Below are 17200 nucleotides of genomic sequence, written 5' to 3' on the forward strand. Positions count from 1 at the left end.
TTTTCATTTTTTTGTTGAAGCCTTTAAAATTGATGTCAAGATTATTCATACTTTTGGGAATTTTCAGGGGGATTTTTAATGTTTATTGAAATATTATTATATATTTTTCTTCTGAAAATAACATACTTTATAAAAACAGGAAATCTTGATTTACTCCATATGGTACGCCTATTTTTAAAAAATGTATAAGATCTTTGGTATATAATGGTTTTTCCCTCAGAAAATCTTCCTTTTGGAGGATTTCGAACCCCCTGGGTTTTGTTCATTTTGACGTACAGTTTGTACGAATCAGGTCAACTCAACAGGGTGTTGTAATGTAAAAGAATTTCTTTGGGTCCTGGGATTAGGGCAGATGGTGGTTTTTTATGAATTTTTATTTTTATTATTTTTGATGATTTATTATCGAAATTTTATTTTGTCGTAGAAAGCTGTGAATAACATTTACAAACTTTGATATGAGACTCCTAAAATTTTTTCCAAACTCTAGTTATTATTGAAATTATAAATTATTTCTAACACATATACTTCTCTCTTGAGTGTTTCTCAAATTGCAGGAAAAATTTTCAAAAAGTCAACTTATTGTAAAGCGTCGTCATATCATTCTATCAAAATCCCGATATTTCCCCGATCATGTCATCGGAAGATATTCGGGGAAATTTTCTGACCGATGGAGGTCAAAAGAACCGACGATTTAGCGATTCGAGCGACAGTGACAACGAAGCGGAAACCCTCATCAACAACCAAACGATCAATGAAGCTGCACTTCAGATACAAATGCCAGTTGGTAGTCAAACTGATCTCAATGTCCATGAGTTAGATGACACCATTGATTTAACCATCTTTGAAGCCGCCAGAGAAGGCTGTTTGGAAAAGATCATTACACAGGTATTTTGTTGCAAAAATTTTTGAAGTTAGCTATTTAAAGATTGAGTAGGCCCTTCTGTTTTACAATATTGTATCAAAATGTTTTTAGAATGTCCTAGCATTGTTGCTGATACCCCTGCCTCCCTGACCTTGTAAAAACTTCTATTTGGTTTTGGCATGGGCGAGTTATGCCCAAAATTTCAAATTAATTTTCTTTCAACCTAAAGAATAAAGTAGGGATAATATGATTTGGAAGGTCTTCTTTGCTCTCTTACAACATTAGAATTATAAGTAAATTGTCAGGAATACCGGAAAGAATATTGATACCTTAAAGGGGAAAACTTGGTTTGATAAAGGTTTTCGTTGGAACAAAAATAAATTGTGGAAATCTTTGTCACAATCTTTTGAAGTTGACCAGAGAAATATTTTGTTGTTTTCTACACTTGCCTAAAAATTCCTCGACTAATTTTTCCCATAAACTTAATTAGAGATTTTGAAATTCTGATCATCATTTAACCTGAATTATGGATGGCTTTTAAACTATCCTTCATTTATAGTTCTAATTCCAAGGAAACGTGTTTTGAAAAAACCCTAATATGATTATTCGACGAAAACCTAAAAAATAACCCTTTTCAATGTCGCCAAAGTGTAACATCACGTGTCAATGACAGTTCCTCGTCGCCTCTTATAAATTTTCAAAGAGAATTATGATATCAAATAATATCCCCTATTGATGTATGAAAATGTTCCCGCTGTTTTATCTCAGTTTGGACTCCTAACACTTCCCTAACAGACCTTAAACTAGACGAGATCAACAAAAACTATGATGTCTAATTTCTCCAAAAAATTCTTCAAATTTTCATCATCTCCGTTCAATCAGATTGAATATTTGAAACGAGAAGATGACATCAAACGATTGTTGGAGCAACGGAATCAATGCGAGGAAACACCCTTACACGTGGCCGCAAAGTATAACCAAGAGAACATTATACGATATTTGGTCAATCATAATGTTTGGATAGATGTACCAGATCAACAGAAGAATACGCCACTACACACCGCCATCAAGTAAGGCCATTCATTTGCATTTACTTACCGCCAACCTAAGGTCAGTGAACCTGATTTCTTGATCTATCATACCTCTTTCTTCCACTAGAAGTGGGCTACTACTCAAAAGTTGTCATTGGTTCTTAATTGAGGGCGGGATAGATAGCAAAGGGTGGGGTTCCGAACTAGAGGGTCTGGTTTCAACCCCGTTAGAAAGCTTATGTTGGAATATTTAAAACAAAGCACTATTCGATCTTTTTCTTATATTGAAATATAATAAAATTGAGATGTGATTGCTTAGGTAAAGAAATTAGGTAAAGAAACTTGGGACGTGATAAAAATTGAGAAATACGAACTTCTATCGGAATTTCGCTATTGTTAATGTTTTATGAGAAATACGAATGAAAAAATAATGGGAAATTTCTTGTAATGACTATCCCAGAGATGATTCATCTTGGCCGCAAAAAAAATTCAAAGATGGAAAACATTTTCGAAGTAGGCTTTTCCTTTGTATACCAAAACTTGTTCTACAAATGTAAAAAAAGGGATTTTTCATAGGGAGGAAAATAAGAACTGAAATAGGAACAGAAATTTTCTGATACTTAGGTCAGCATCAAATTTTTTAATTTTCTTTGATTTCAACTTTTTTCAACGTCGTTCATAAACTTTATTTGACGAGGATTTTCTTTTAACTCTATCCAACCTAATTCTTTCCAAGTTACGGCAAATAGGCAATTTCACAGTCGAAATGAATCATGGATAATCAGGACTGATTGCGCTCTAGTAACGACTTCCGGTTAGCGAGACGCAAAAATCTTCAAAATTTTGGACTAATAGTAAGTCGTCATTAGCGCGCAGTGGTCCTGATTACCTATTAAGCTTTGCTACTGTGAAATGGTCTAGAAAAGAAAATTTCGAGCTATGGAGTAAAGGCACTGCTAACTAGAGGAAGCATAAAAAGCTTGTTTGAGTTAAGGAGACATTCGAGTTATACAGTTCCGAGTTGAAAATACTCCATTTTATATTCTCTTTTCGCTATGTTTTCCTAGGAACGATTCAAAGATAGCGACCAAGACTTTAGTGGAAATGGGAGCGAATGTACATTTGAAAAATGATTATGGTTTATATCCAATTCATTTCGCTGCTAGCCGTGGCAATAAAGATTTGTGTCGTATTTTGGTGTCTTATAAAGAAGTGGATGTCAATGTTACAGACCATGGCTTGGTAAGCATATTGAAAGTACATTCTTTATCACCGTGGTCACGTGATGTACTTTTCAACCAATCAGATTTCATCATTTCGAGGGCAAACATTAGGTTCAACTTGCTATTGATATAAGATTTTGTGTATACTGATTATTAATCCAAGTATTCGTTCCTTCCACCACTTCTGGTTTAATGCCAGAGAATTCCCCTTCTATTTTTATACTCCTTTGTTTTAAATCTGTTTTCTTGCACAAAGATTTTTGAATTTATTTATGAAGCTACCATTCCACGTACTAAACCCTAAAAATTCAGTTCATTTGACATTAATTTTTTGATAATATAAATTGACTTTTTTTTAACTTAATTTTTCTTTTTTTTAGTGTACACCTCTGCATATAGCAGTTGGTTCTCAACAAGCTGGTACAGTGCAACTATTACTATCCCACAAAGCCAACCCTTATGTGCAGGACTTGGAGGGACGTTATCCATTGCACATTGCAGCTTCAGATGGAAGCGATGCCATTATTGAAATACTGGTCAAAGCAAGTAAGAAAAATTTCTAAGTTTGAAATACAAGGCGAAGATATATGTATTAGTTAGTACTGGGTAACTTTTAGTAAAAATTCCTGATGAAATTTTAAATAATTCGGATTTTTCTCCATTTGGTTCCCAAAATTTACGACTTTCAAAAAAACAGATCGGTCATCCTGCAAGCCTTATTGTCTAAGTTGTAACACTCAATCAATCATGTAACTATTCTTTCTCCATAACAACTAAATCATATTCCTCTTTTCAGTGAAACGTTTTACCGTGACCGGACCACATGCTAATGTTGACGTTCAAAACAATGAACAAAAAACACCTTTACACATGGCCTGTTTACATGGTCACGTCAAGAGCGTCACCAAACTATTGGAACATCAAGCTGACGTCAATTGTCAGTGTAGCTCTAAAATTACGCCCATGCATTTGGCCGCCATTTATGGGCGTGATGACGTCATCAAAATTTTGGTCAAATATGGGAGTAAACTGAATAAGAGAGATACATTTCACATGACTCCATTGCATAGGTAGGTGTTTCGCAAGTTTTTTTACCCTTTCCAAAAATGTCCAGTGTGTCTCCAATGATTCTTAAAGTCATATCTCGCTCGGAAATATTTCTACAGTTTTTTATTCACTTTTGCGTATAATTACGGAGACTTTATTTGACTAAATTTGAAACTTTAAACAGTTTCCGCAACTCGAACGTAAAGAAATATCAGTAATCTTAGAAGCCATGGAGAGTTTTAGTTATACAGAGACATTTAAGCTAGCAGCTCTATAAAAAACATTGTTCTTGGTTAAAGTAGCTCTGCTGGTGGTGGCTCAAACTTTTAGTTGCTGACTGATTGATGGCTTGTTAAACAGTCAAATTCATGATATACTTGAAGTTATGTTTTCTACGAAAACACCCCGGTTTTTGCCAATAGTGGCAAATTTAGGCTAGAGAAAAATTGTTTAAATTACGTAGAAAACACTGCGTCGTGAATATCATGAATTTACTTTTCGTTGTTCACATTGTAGAGCATGCTTATACGGTCGTATCAATGTTATCTCCTTATTGTACACACTTGGAGCACACCTTGAACTACGTAACGAAACTGGATTCACACCTCTGCTATGTGCAGTATGGAGTGGAAGCATCGATGTTGTCCGCTATCTCTTGAACTGTGGCGTCAATTTTGAGGCGATTGATAATACGGAGCGGAACGTCCTGCACATAGCAGCACAAAAGAAACAACATAAACTCCTTGAAGTCTTGTTGCAACACAAAGGGATTCTGGGATTGATCAATAATACAGACCAGAATAATTGGACACCGCTTCATTATGCAACTTACTTTATGAGTGTCAAGGTATGTTGAAGTTGTTACAAAAAAAAACTTTTTTCGGTTTTTGCCATTGCCAATATTAGTTCCCGTTATATATCTTGAAAATATTCTCTTATTATTTCACGAATACTAGTCTAGCAAGCTAGACGACTAATTCAGACGTAGTAGAAATGAAACAAAATGTAATGGAGGGAACAGTTTTAGTCGTCTAGAAACCTTTGTGCACTAACTCTAAACAAAAGAAAAGTGTCAATATTGCAATATACAAACTAAATCCCCTAACAATAATCTCATTATCATATAACCCCTATACTACTGTATTACACGCATTATAAACGACGCCAATCTACACGAATATTTGTGAATGAAGTATCGTCTGTAGGAATAAATTAATCCAGTCCAAGGTTAAGATGAGATATCGTAATAAACCCAACATTATTTTTAAAGTGTCAACGTATCTTACTGGACCATCAATCTACTGTCACCGCCCGTAACAAAAGGCGTAAAACGCCAATCCATTTCGCTTCCTGCCTTGGAAAACCGGCTGCCGTACACATGTTATGTGAGGTGTCACGTGATTGTATTGACCAAACAGATGACTCGTTGAAAACACCCCTCATGTTGGCTGCCATCAACGGTAATATGTAAGTGCAATTCTTCTCGATGAAATAAGCCGAAGGCTGGAAATGAATATCCTATTAGAATTTGAATCCATTTATTTCCTAGTTGCGACTCTCGTGTGGTTTCCACACAAATGCTAGACTGAAAGTGACAATTACCGCCAAATTTTTGAAGAATGTGTCACGCAGAAATATTACTGACCATGAGTAGTTTTTTACAATCCGCCAGCTACGATCTCAGATACTCACTCTTATAACTGTAAGCTACCTTTATTCATTTGTCGTGCTCTTTTTCAGACAAATCTGTGAGGTACTCATCTCGTATGGAGCAGATGTTGAAAAAACTGATGATCTTAAAATGACCGTTCTCCATTACGCATGTCAAAATGGCTACCCTGAAATCGTTAAAATGCTTCTAGAAAGCAGCGCTAATGTGGATGCCACAAATTTGAATTTCGAGACGCCGTTACACCTGGCTGCTAAAAATGGAAAAACGGACTGTATGGAAGCACTCATTGATAGTGGGGCCCAAGTTGTCATTAAAGACAAGAGTGGTAAAAATTGTTTGGATAAAGCTATCGAGAATTACAAGAAAAATGCATGCATCTACTTGCTTCGTGATAAACAGTAAGATTTCAATCTTTTTCTACAATATCAACAGGTAAACCTCACTTACTAGATCACATATGTAGATACATGTCGATTGGTAGCTTTGGGTCGGGTTGTTTGTTCTAGTCGTGACGGTCCGGTAAACATAAGAACCAATGCTCAACTACCAATGGAAATTATTTAAAAAATTGTTTTCTAGCCAAGAACAATCTGTAAAAAGAAAATGAGTTAATTTGTCATATTCTCTATTTTTCAGTTGGAAGCAATTAATGCAAAATGTAGACTTCAACGGTAATCGACCAATGGACAAAATGATTGAGCGAATGCCAGCGGTAGCGGAAATTGTTCTCGATAATTGCATCGAAACATCCAACTTGGAGAAAGAACACATCGATTACAGTATAACATATTATTTTGATTTTGTTGCGTTGACACCGGAGCCTGGATCCAAATCCAACAAAGTATGCGGTCCTTCCATCATGGCCAAAAACAATCGAGAGACGTTGTTAGCACACCCTGTCACTATTTGTTTTATTAATAGTCAATGGAAATTATTACCTAGGTACATGTATTACTTATCCTTGCTGACGTACGTCGTTTATCTCACGTTATTGACTACCATGATCGTCAAAGAAAAAGACTGGTAAGCAGTGAATCTTGTAGGATTTGAAGCCGCCATTTACTTCCTAGGTTCAACACAAATACTCTATCAAAGTTTACTTCCAGCCCAACCTCGTTCCCCGTTTTTCGTATTACCGGCTTACCGTATTACCATTACCGTATTACCGGCTTTTTGATGCTTACTGATTGCGTCAGATAATATTTAATAGCTCTATCAGTAACGTAAATAAAGCCTGGGATACAGTCTTGGAAAGTACACTTGGTCATCTTATACCAATGTGAATTTACTTTTTTTAGGATTTACAGAAGTCCAGAAAACAGCACAAGTAATATAACGTAAGTTTTGTTGCACAGTGCCGTCATTTTTTCGCTCGTGTTTAAGACTCTATGCACATTTGCCCTTCTCTTCCTGATAAAGCGTCCTGATGGAAAGTGTTGCATCTGAGAAGGCGTTATAGACATCCCTGTCTCACAGCCTCGGTGGAAATTTTCCCCTCTGCGAAGGATGATTTCTGTCGAAATCCCAATGGGGATAGAAATTCCATTCTTCCAAGTTTATATTATGCAGTGGATATGGTTTTGGAGTACAATTTTTTACATTGAATTCCGAATGGAGATAAAATCAAAGTCAATTTCCAAGTGGGGCTGAAATTTTAGGGTATTTTTCCCACCGAGGACGAAATTTTGGTCAAATTTCCAGTGGGGCTGGGGTCCCAGCGGGTCTTTGAGACAGGGGCGTCTATAATATCTAAAATCTAAACCGAAGAGACAGAAGTCAAATGAATCTTGAAAATTCCATAGGTATTGGGTCTGGTGCAGAATAATTTAAAGTTCAACTGTTTAATTTTTTTTCGTTTTAGGAACACGAGTTTCCCTGATTACCAAGATGCAGTATTTGTCAACCCGTAAGCTATTGCCGAAATATATTTTTAAATAATTTCACTTTTCCATGTTTAAGGTCTATTTTAGAGGTTAGTTTGATTTCAATATTCTGTTCACTTTAACTCACAATTAGAATTAACAGCGTTGAAAAGTTGGCCATCTAAACCAGAGCTTAGTATTTTCTAAGTCTGCTAGACAAAAGCGGTTTAGTTAGTTTTGAATCTGTTTACGGAATTGAGAAACCGGATACCTTACGAGATGAATATTTCCTTGTAAATCATGAGAAGTGTTACTCTGTACCAGAGTGTATCTCAAGTTTATTGCTTCGTAGCACACTCTGTGCACATTGTCTGTTTGATACAAAAATTCCCGTACGGAGACCTCTACGATCAAGTATGATTTATAAATAACAACACTTCTCTCCTCTCCCACCAACACTCCATCGCAGCGAACGGTTTGAAAAATCTCAAATGAGAAAAGACAATGACAACAGAATAGAATTTTGAAATTAGCCGTAGATACTGGGTCTGTCTGTGTAGAGATAAGAGAAGTGTATGCTTTTTTAAAAACCAAATTGTATACCAGCGAAGCGGACAGTTTAGCTAAATTTTGATTTTTTTTTGGTAAATTACTCATTGAATCCCTTACATTCCCTCTCAACCAAAAGACAAGCAAAAGGGGATTCGGTAGGGGATTGTGTTCGAATTTCTCGGGGTTGAATAACGCCAAATGTCTGAAGTTATTCTTTCATAACATTGAAATGCAGTTCCCACAAATGGAAACATTTTGACATCATGCTGCCCTAGTAAGCTCGAACCCAGACTTTTTCATTTTATTTTCAGAACATGTGAAGCAACGTCAATGATGGTGATTTCGATTACTCTTATCATTTATTCCATCATCCAACTTTTCAAGGAGTTCATCCAATTCATCATGAGTCCCTTTGATTACATCATGGACCTGGTCAACTATATTGAGATCGGTTTATACGTCACAAGTTTGATTTTCGTCACGACGTATTTTATGGATGAGCATTACCGTTGCCTGCAAATGGAACATTATGATAATGAAGCTTTAAGGGTGAATGCTGGGGCGGTCGCCATCATGTTGGCGTTTTGTAACATGTTGTTTTATATGAAGCGGGCGCCATTTGTTGGTTTGATCGTTCTCATGTTTATAGAGGTGTTAAAAACGGTCATCTCTGTGTTGTTGATTTTTGGTTTCATCATTGTTGGCTTTGCATTGTCGTTTCATTTTATCAGCGGCGATTGGAATGATGGTCCAGATGCCGATTTCTTTGACATGAAAAAATCGATTATTAAAGTTGTTGCTATGACGATCGGTGACGGTTCAATGTCGAAAGGGAAGAAAAGAGGGCGTGGTGGAAAAGGGGGGAGTGGATCGAGCATTGCTGAGATGACAGATTATTTGTATCTTGTGTTTGCGTTGTTACTCCCAATCGTTATGGTGAATTTGATGGTAAGTGTCTTTTTGGTCGGGGTTGTGGATGGCCAAAAGTGACCTTTTCGATATTTTCGATTTTTGATTATTTCGATCTTATCAGTTAGGGTCAGGGTTGGAGCTCGAAACATTACGTCATTATTTAGATGATCTGTAAAGTGTAGAAGAGGCTTTCTGCGGGGAAACTGTATACTCTTCGGAATAGGACCTTTCTCCCTCTCTTACAGATTGGTTTGGCAGTTGGGGAGATTGCGAACGTTACGAGAACAGCCAAATTATGCATGTTGAAAGACCAAGTATACCTAGTCACAAATCTACAATCAAAATATCCTGAAAGTTATCTCAAACTCCATCATCAATCAAGTGTTACTGTTTATCCTAATAAACGGAATTTGTGGGAGAAGTAAGTCTTTTATTCTCGAAACCTACACGTTTTTTTAATAAGAACATCCTAAATTTTTGAACCCTTCAGATGTTCTTAACTTTGTTGAGTTTTGACCTGAAAATGTTCTTAACATGTTCTTCTTTTCACCATTTTAGGAGCTCTTTTTTGTCCATTTTCTTAAATCGGTTATTTTAGAGTCTGCAAAACCTTAAAAATAGCTGCTTCTTATTATTTTGGCCATCAAAGCCTCATGTTCTTAAATAGTTTATTCTTATAAAAAACGTGCGCGTTAAGTTGCGTAATTTCCGTCATTTTGAAAGCAAATGATCGAATCTTGTAAAGGTTCCTTAAGTTTGATTCCATAACGGCAGAAATTACGGGACCTAGTGGAAATAAATCTCAGGCGATTAGTCGAATTACAATATAATTGTCGAGAGAGAGTGCACGCTTGAAAGAATGGACTTTAGTTTCATGTACAGTGGAATTTGATTATTTTTTTTAGATTCACAGATTGGTTACAAGCCTACACATACGATTCACTAGCCTCGTTCTCAGAAAACGATGACGAAGAACAAAACAAGAGAACTGACAACGAGGCTCTAGTCAAAGAGCAAATCAACTCCATTAACAAAAAGATGAAACGCATGAGCCGACAGAACGAAGAGCAAGCTGACATTATGAGGAAAATTCTCGAAATTTTGAATGGTGTCAGTTCGGAGTCAGTGCCTTCGCCGCCAACCAGTAGACGATCTTCCGTGGCTCCGCTTATCCGGTTAAATGATAGTCCCGCAAGCCCCTCACCGGTGGATAAAATGATCAAATCAACGATTTTTGAGGAGTAGTAGGTGTATGAGTTTTGTTTGTTGGGTGTAGCAATTTATATGGGAGTCCGGTCGTGTAAAACGAGTTTTGAAATTAACGGATTTGAAAATAAACATATTTTGGTGCAAATTTTGAACGAATAAAATACAATAACCGTAATCGCATATTAAAAGGGTTTGAAGTAGTTGATAAACAATCAAAGATTCAGAGTTATAACATGCATCTTGTCTATGTACTCGCTAGATATCCAAAGCCTCTCAAACAGTTGATATGATAACTGACCTTGTGATTGATGATTTATTTAAATAAGTAATTCATGATATGCACCACTGCAATGTCTTCTGACATTACATCACGGACCCAACATCTGATTGGTTGTAAGTGACGTAAAATCAGTCAATGCGTCACTTTCAACCAATCAGCTATTGGGTGGAACGGAAGACATTGCAATGGTGCATATCATGAATTGACTGGCAGGAGTTCATTCATATCAACGGAGATGTTTGGTAAACGAAATGTTACGGTGAGAATAATGATAATAAACATATGTGAGAAATTGGATGATTATTTGAACTCATTTGGAGAACTTTCAGATAAGGGAATTAACAGAAATACAGGTAACCTGTCTCATACCCATTGGGATCTCCGTCACACTTGGAAATTTCCACTAACCTCGTCCCCGTTCGGAAAATACCTCAGAATACCAGTCCCACTGCCATACCGGAAAATTGACTTTGATTTCCAGAATCAACAGAAAAAATTTGCACTATCCATACTAGACTTTTTGAGGTGGGAACAATAACAATTTATATCCCTAATGGAAATTCGATGGCAACTTTCATTCCCACCGGGAGAAAATTCCATCGGGGCTATGCGATAGGGTTGTGTAGTTTAATGAAACTTTTGAAAAAGCAGAACATCTATTATTCCACAAATCGATTGTGTATATTTTATATCATTATTTTAGATATTTTAGTATTTATTGAGTAACATTTAATTGACTGATTATCGAGGAAAAAATAACCGAATCATTGCAAATCCAAATAAAATTTTTTCTTTGAAACCAAGATAAGATCATATAATAATTATAATCAGCCCAGTTTCCTCTGGACTCCGGATTGTTTTTGATAGTGAAATCAAATGGTTTAGTACCCGCCCAGAATTAGTTTTATTTGCGACCCGCCAAATTCGTTCCCCGAATATTCTTGCTAAATCAGGATGATTTTTAGCTAAAAATATTCTTCATCAACCTAATTGAATCCCTGGCAAATCTAAATTGTTCCAGCCCATCCACTAAATCAAATCCCCTGACAAAATTTTTTTCTTTAAGGTACTTGAAAGTCAATAACGATTATTCAGATGACACTGGTTTTCAGGACGGAAGGTTTACTGTGTTTACTTACACACTTATGAGCCATAGTTACTTTCTGCTTTCAGGAAAGGAAGCTTTGGTTCTGTATTACTTTAAAATCGACAATTTCAAAAACTAAAATATCTTAAAAAAACTTCACGAAAGTAAATCTGAGTCTAAGGATCTAAGAATCATCATATTTCGAAATTAGAAAAATATATGTAAGAAAAATGATCAAAAATTTGAAATTCCAAATATGAAAAATTTACATTAACATTAACAGAGTCTCGGTTAAAAAAATTGCGTTTGTATTTACAATTTTAGGCAACATTATAAACACTATAAAACAATGCGTACAAGTGGCTACTTTCCTAACATTCACATTAAATTCATAACTATCTAGATATTCTAACCAAGGTTAGTTAAATAGGTAATTTTACTCTCAATTATCTAACCCACCGTTATCAATATTGGGGAGGGGAATTCCATCTCCATGGAATTCTCTAAAAACATTGAAAGCCGCTGGTGGAGACTTCATTATTGCCCAAAATCTCAAAACAAATGGGATAAGCAGGATAAAACTTTAGGCCCAACGAGCTTAGCCATCTGAGAGTAAGTAAAAAGCATTCAGGTACCAGGAGCAAGTTGTAATCAACAAAACTATTATAAGTCTCCTTGGGCGTCACCAATATGAAGAACATAAACTCTCACAGTTCAGTGTTCGAACTATAAGATACCAAATCTGTCAGCGAAGGTAGCGAAGTTTCTTTGGAGAGACGTAAGCCCAATTCATCGCGTGGTGAACATATAGCATCAACCGCTCGTTTGAGACGAACTTTACGTTTCCATTGGAAAGCTAAATCACAACTTTGTTGTTGCACATCTTCTGTATCACTATCTCCTTGGTTACCGCCATCGTATGCTTGCATCGTTGAGATCTGAAACAAATAGGGAAATTAACCATCATTAGAAAATTGAACATAAAATTTTCAAAGCCTTGGAAAAACTAACAAAGTTTTGAAAATTTAACAGTCCGTAAAGCAATGAAAATAAAAATGTACTACCAAAATCAATTTCATTTTTTATTTCGATTTTTATAATTTCAGGACCCGTCAGGCCCGTAAAACAACTAATCAAATTGATCTCGCAAACCTTGAAATTTAAAAAAAGGTATCAATAAGCAAAGTTCGACCAAAATATACTAAAAGCGTTCATTACTGAAACCTACCTTTACAGAAGCTGATTCAGCAGCTTTGAGAGCACCAGCAACTCCTTTCATCAAGTTTCCTGCATTGATGACCAACATCGCATCCGTCTGGAAAGAAAATCGAAGAATCAATTATGAAATTGGATGCATCCGAACTGAACATTATAGCTTCATTGAATTTAAAGTCCCGAAAGGCTACCCTCGGATGTTTAACGGGAAGGAAAAAATAAAAAAATAGAAACATTTTGTAAATTTTACGACCCTTTTCTGGGCGAATTTGTTGACCAAATATCGATCTTTCAAGGGGAAAAAAGTTTTTAACTTTCTTATTTGTCCGACCCTTAGTAGAACTGAGATTTATTTTATGATATTTTCAACCCTTACATGGACTTCCAATTCCAAAAGAGTCGCCCTCCCCTTCACTTGCCTAGATACCCCCTCCCCTTCACTTGCCTAGATACCCCCTCCCCGGGAATATAAAGCACAGTTCACACTCCATACCGTTTCGTCATTGACGTTAATGGATTTAACGGAAGCCACTATACGTAATTGCGTGCTCATCGTTGGTATCAGCTCTGCGTAATGTAATAAATCGATCTGACAACTAGAAAATGACATAAAATTACACTAGAGATATTTATCTAAAATTAGCGAAGTCTGATTGAATTTCAGTTACTCCTTACTCCTTGACTTTATAACCATAAATCATCAAATTTTGGGATCCTTAAACGAACGTACGTCCGCAATATATTGTCAGCTTGATTTGCAATTTTCCAACAATATAGGGGGATTGTTTACAGAAAGAAAATCCTTTTCATAATAGAGCAAATGTTATTTACACCGTACATTACGGTCCGAAACGATATTGTCAAATATTGTTCGTCAATATATTGTGTAGTCTAAGCAGCCCTTAAGGCAAAATATGGTCAGATGTTCTAAGATTTTACAGTCTTATAGTGCGCTTGTTCCCATCTTTGCTCATTTTCGATCCTACCAGTGCACTTTTGGAAGCTCAAGGGCCGCACGTACGGTAAATCGTTTTTGAGTACCTCTCCTGTCCAAGAGAGATATCGATTGATAATTGATTATCTGTACTGTACTTTTAATGACAATGCAGTGCCTCTTAAAAAACGGAAATAAAATACCACACACATCGACATGCGAATGAAAAAAGATCAACACAAACTAAAAGGGATTTATATAAAGAAGTACGTACTAGTAAACATATAGAGTTAAACAAAACAACTAAATGTGACATTACCTTTTATCGGGACATTTCTGCGCTACAACAGCAGCAAACTTGGAGATGGTTTTCGCATTGGCTGCAATCGCTTTGGCTGTGGCAACAAAATCACTCTTCGTCTGTAAGATAGTTATAGTTGATTGAATTTGTATCATAGTTTCTACCTCGACTAGTTCCGGGGGGGAGGGTACTAGGTTGGCGAGATAACGGGTCGAGGTCTGAGGCAAAAATCAAAAACCGACCCTTGCAGAGAGAAAATTGGCATTTTGTGACCCTTAGAGAGACTTTCCCCGAAAGGGGAGAGAAAAAATTAACGTTTTAGGGACCTCTATACAGACTTTTCTCCAAGTTTTTATCGATTTTCACTCAATTTTTGTTCAAATTATTGGAAATCACGACCCCTTTGAGAGAGGAAAGTTCGATTTTCGTGAATTTTGGACCCTTACAGAGACTCAATTTGCTTGTTAATGATTTTATACTCATTTGAGAGACTTTCGAGGGTGAGAAAAAAGGACCCTTATGGCTCGCACATACCGGCACCCATTTTGCCTAAGTATCCTCCCCCCAGACTAGTTAAGGAGTATTATTTAAAGGGAATCCCGGATGAAAAGTTCTCTTGTTGATCCCGTGGTTCGAATGAATAAATCAACATTGTTTTCTCGTTGCGTAAACCAATGAAAATGTAAAACAAAAATGCGTGAAAGGGAAAATCTATTTGCTAATGTAATGTGTGAATTTTCCCAGTTTTGTAAAAATTGCGTGAAATTCGGGCCCACTCGCGACTCCCAATTGAAGTATCCTCAACCTTAAAGGGAGCTGAAATGTACTTAAATGTATTTCAAACTGAACCAACCTCGAGTTTGGAATAAAAAAAATCAATTTCGGATCATTTAAATATCTAATAGTTTTTGTAAAATTAGTGATGGCAAAAAAACTAACTAACCTTCAGGCGACTGTTACGTCCTTTATGAAAGTCAGCCATTTGCGTCATTTGATCGGCCATCAACTTGGCCACTTTGATGATGGAATTATTCTCCTCTTCCCATTTCTCTGCCTCCGCTTGTAAAATACGCGCGGCCGCCTATAAAAAGGGAATCGATAATTTTATTGAATTTACTATCTTGACAGTATAGAATATCATTTTCGCGCGATCTCTCCATTTTAAAATCTTAGAAATATCTTAATATATAAGTTTACAAATAAACTTTTTATTTAGGTATTGTTTTTGATGATACAGTTGCGTCTCTATAACTCGAACACGCATGACGAACAAAAATTTAGGAGATTTCGATTTGTGGAGTAAGGTTAAAGTATTATTAAGTGAAGGGACAAGAAAATCTGTTCGAGTTAAGGAGACATTTTGAGTTGTAGAGGTCAGAGTTAAAGAGCCTACACTGTATATAATGCAATGACTGCTATTTTTTGTAGCTTATACTTTATCTAAACAATAATATGTAATCTGAGGGTGTGAAGGTGTAACTTACGGCAAGAGATTTCGGTCGACTTTCAGATCGATGCATATCATTTCGACTGTCCGGTCTAGAGGCTGGTAAACTATCGAACGAAAGCGATGCGTCCGTGACACGACTGTGTGAACGTGACAGTGCTTCCGCGCGACTACACGACCGTGATAGAGCCTCGACACGACTCTGTGATCGTGACAATGCATCGTGTTGTTTTCTGAATTGACTTCTCTTTGCTTCGACAATTTGACGGTAATTTTTAGGTTTGGGTGAAAGAGGAGGCTTCTGACGGCCTTCTTGAAGCGATTGATGGTGTGAATTTAATGGTCTTGTCTTCAAAGTCTGAAATAAGTTAAATTTGCTTATACGTCGAACATAAACTTTATTGTTTCAACAATAATAACAGATATCTTAAATAAAACGCTTAGATAGAGCTACTACTTGCCATCTTCAATAAGTAACAAGCTTGGTGCCGGTAATTTGATCGATAACGACCATTCTTTCGCCTCTGCGCTTGGGCCAAACTAGTTGTTTGTTTTGATTGGACAAATTGCCGGTACCGAACCGTCGTCTACATTTCCTAAAGATGTCGTTTTTCCTTCATATAACATCAGAAGACCCATGATAAATTTACGAAGGAGTTATGCTGGTCAATGCAAGGTTTTCGAATATAGTCACCCTAATTATGATCATGAACACTGGATAAAAGGAGCAGTTACCTCATCATCTTTATACAACCATTCTTTCAAAGCTTCTTCGACATTTGTTTCATCTTCACCGTCGACATTTTCGTCTTCTTTGTCTTCATCATCTTCACCAACATCATCAGTTGCAACCACCTGGTGAAAGATGAATCCAATAATGCCGTTAAATCTTGCTAATTTGAAGTTGAATTAAATCGAATTATTTCGAATCATAGAATTGATACAAGTTCGAATTAGTGAGTGTCCACTGTAGTACGTTTGACTTAAAGGCCATCGTTTGACTCATCTCCCTGTATTTGCTTACACACCAGTGTTTTAAACAAAAGAAAGAACGATTTTCTCCCCTTTCGGCGCCGCGCGAGTACAAGTTTTGCTTATTCTGCTTTGTCAGCATAGAGGCGCATCTCATTTCTATATATCTTAAAAAATACAGTAGCTTCTCTATAACTCGAATTCTCACGGGAACATATGTTTGTTTCGAGCTAAGGAAATTTTGAGTTATGGAGTAAGGTTTATAAGGTATTGTTGACTGAAGGGACAAGAAAACTTGTTTGTGTTGAAAGGGGGCATTCAATTATAGAGGCTAGACTCCATCATATTTAAGCCTTGGGAATCGGGAAATCGGTTTTTTCGTCTGAACAGAAAAATGTTTCGAGAAGAGTATAAAAAGGTGTACAAAGTCAAGATACTTCTCTTTGCGAGAGTCTTCATTCATAGATTTTATTGAGCACGTGATTGCCTGATCCACGAAACTTTGCCTAATAGAAATGTGTTACATAAGACCCCTGGGTAAATCAAGCCTCTCAAAGGCTTGTCACTTATTATAGAGAGGAAACTTTACACTTT

The 17200-nt window shown here is 36.5% G+C and overlaps 2 protein-coding genes across 2 annotated transcripts in view; one reads left to right on the top strand and one right to left on the bottom strand.

Moving 5' to 3' along the window:
- The first annotated feature begins 530 nt into the window (after positions 1-530).
- Positions 531-11424, top strand: LOC136805525 (transient receptor potential cation channel subfamily A member 1-like). Its single transcript, XM_067062093.1, has 14 exons — positions 531-885; positions 1745-1932; positions 2961-3135; positions 3497-3662; positions 3913-4186; positions 4680-5010; positions 5434-5630; positions 5904-6233; positions 6472-6858; positions 7134-7172; positions 7697-7741; positions 8561-9197; positions 9407-9582; positions 10067-11424. The coding sequence occupies exons 1-14, from the start codon at positions 631-633 to the stop codon at positions 10404-10406; spliced, it is 3540 nt and encodes a 1179-aa protein (XP_066918194.1). The 5' UTR covers positions 531-630; the 3' UTR covers positions 10407-11424.
- A 488-nt stretch (positions 11425-11912) lies between these two features.
- The window catches only part of LOC136805528 (uncharacterized), a 40298-nt gene continuing 35010 nt past the window's right edge, over positions 11913-17200 (bottom strand). Inside the window, exons 19-25 of the mRNA XM_067062095.1 lie at positions 16370-16489; positions 15672-15992; positions 15131-15268; positions 14206-14306; positions 13446-13548; positions 12966-13052; positions 11913-12675 (exon numbers count right to left, since the gene is read on the bottom strand). Coding sequence (XP_066918196.1) covers positions 12445-12675; positions 12966-13052; positions 13446-13548; positions 14206-14306; positions 15131-15268; positions 15672-15992; positions 16370-16489 — 1101 coding nt within the window. The 3' untranslated portion in view covers positions 11913-12444. The remainder of the gene's footprint in view (positions 12676-12965; positions 13053-13445; positions 13549-14205; positions 14307-15130; positions 15269-15671; positions 15993-16369; positions 16490-17200) is intronic.

This window comes from Clytia hemisphaerica, unplaced genomic scaffold (genome assembly GCF_902728285.1).
Source record: "Clytia hemisphaerica strain Z4C2 unplaced genomic scaffold, Clytia hemisphaerica genome assembly, whole genome shotgun sequence".
Classification (NCBI taxonomy): Eukaryota; Metazoa; Cnidaria; class Hydrozoa; order Leptothecata; family Clytiidae; genus Clytia; species Clytia hemisphaerica.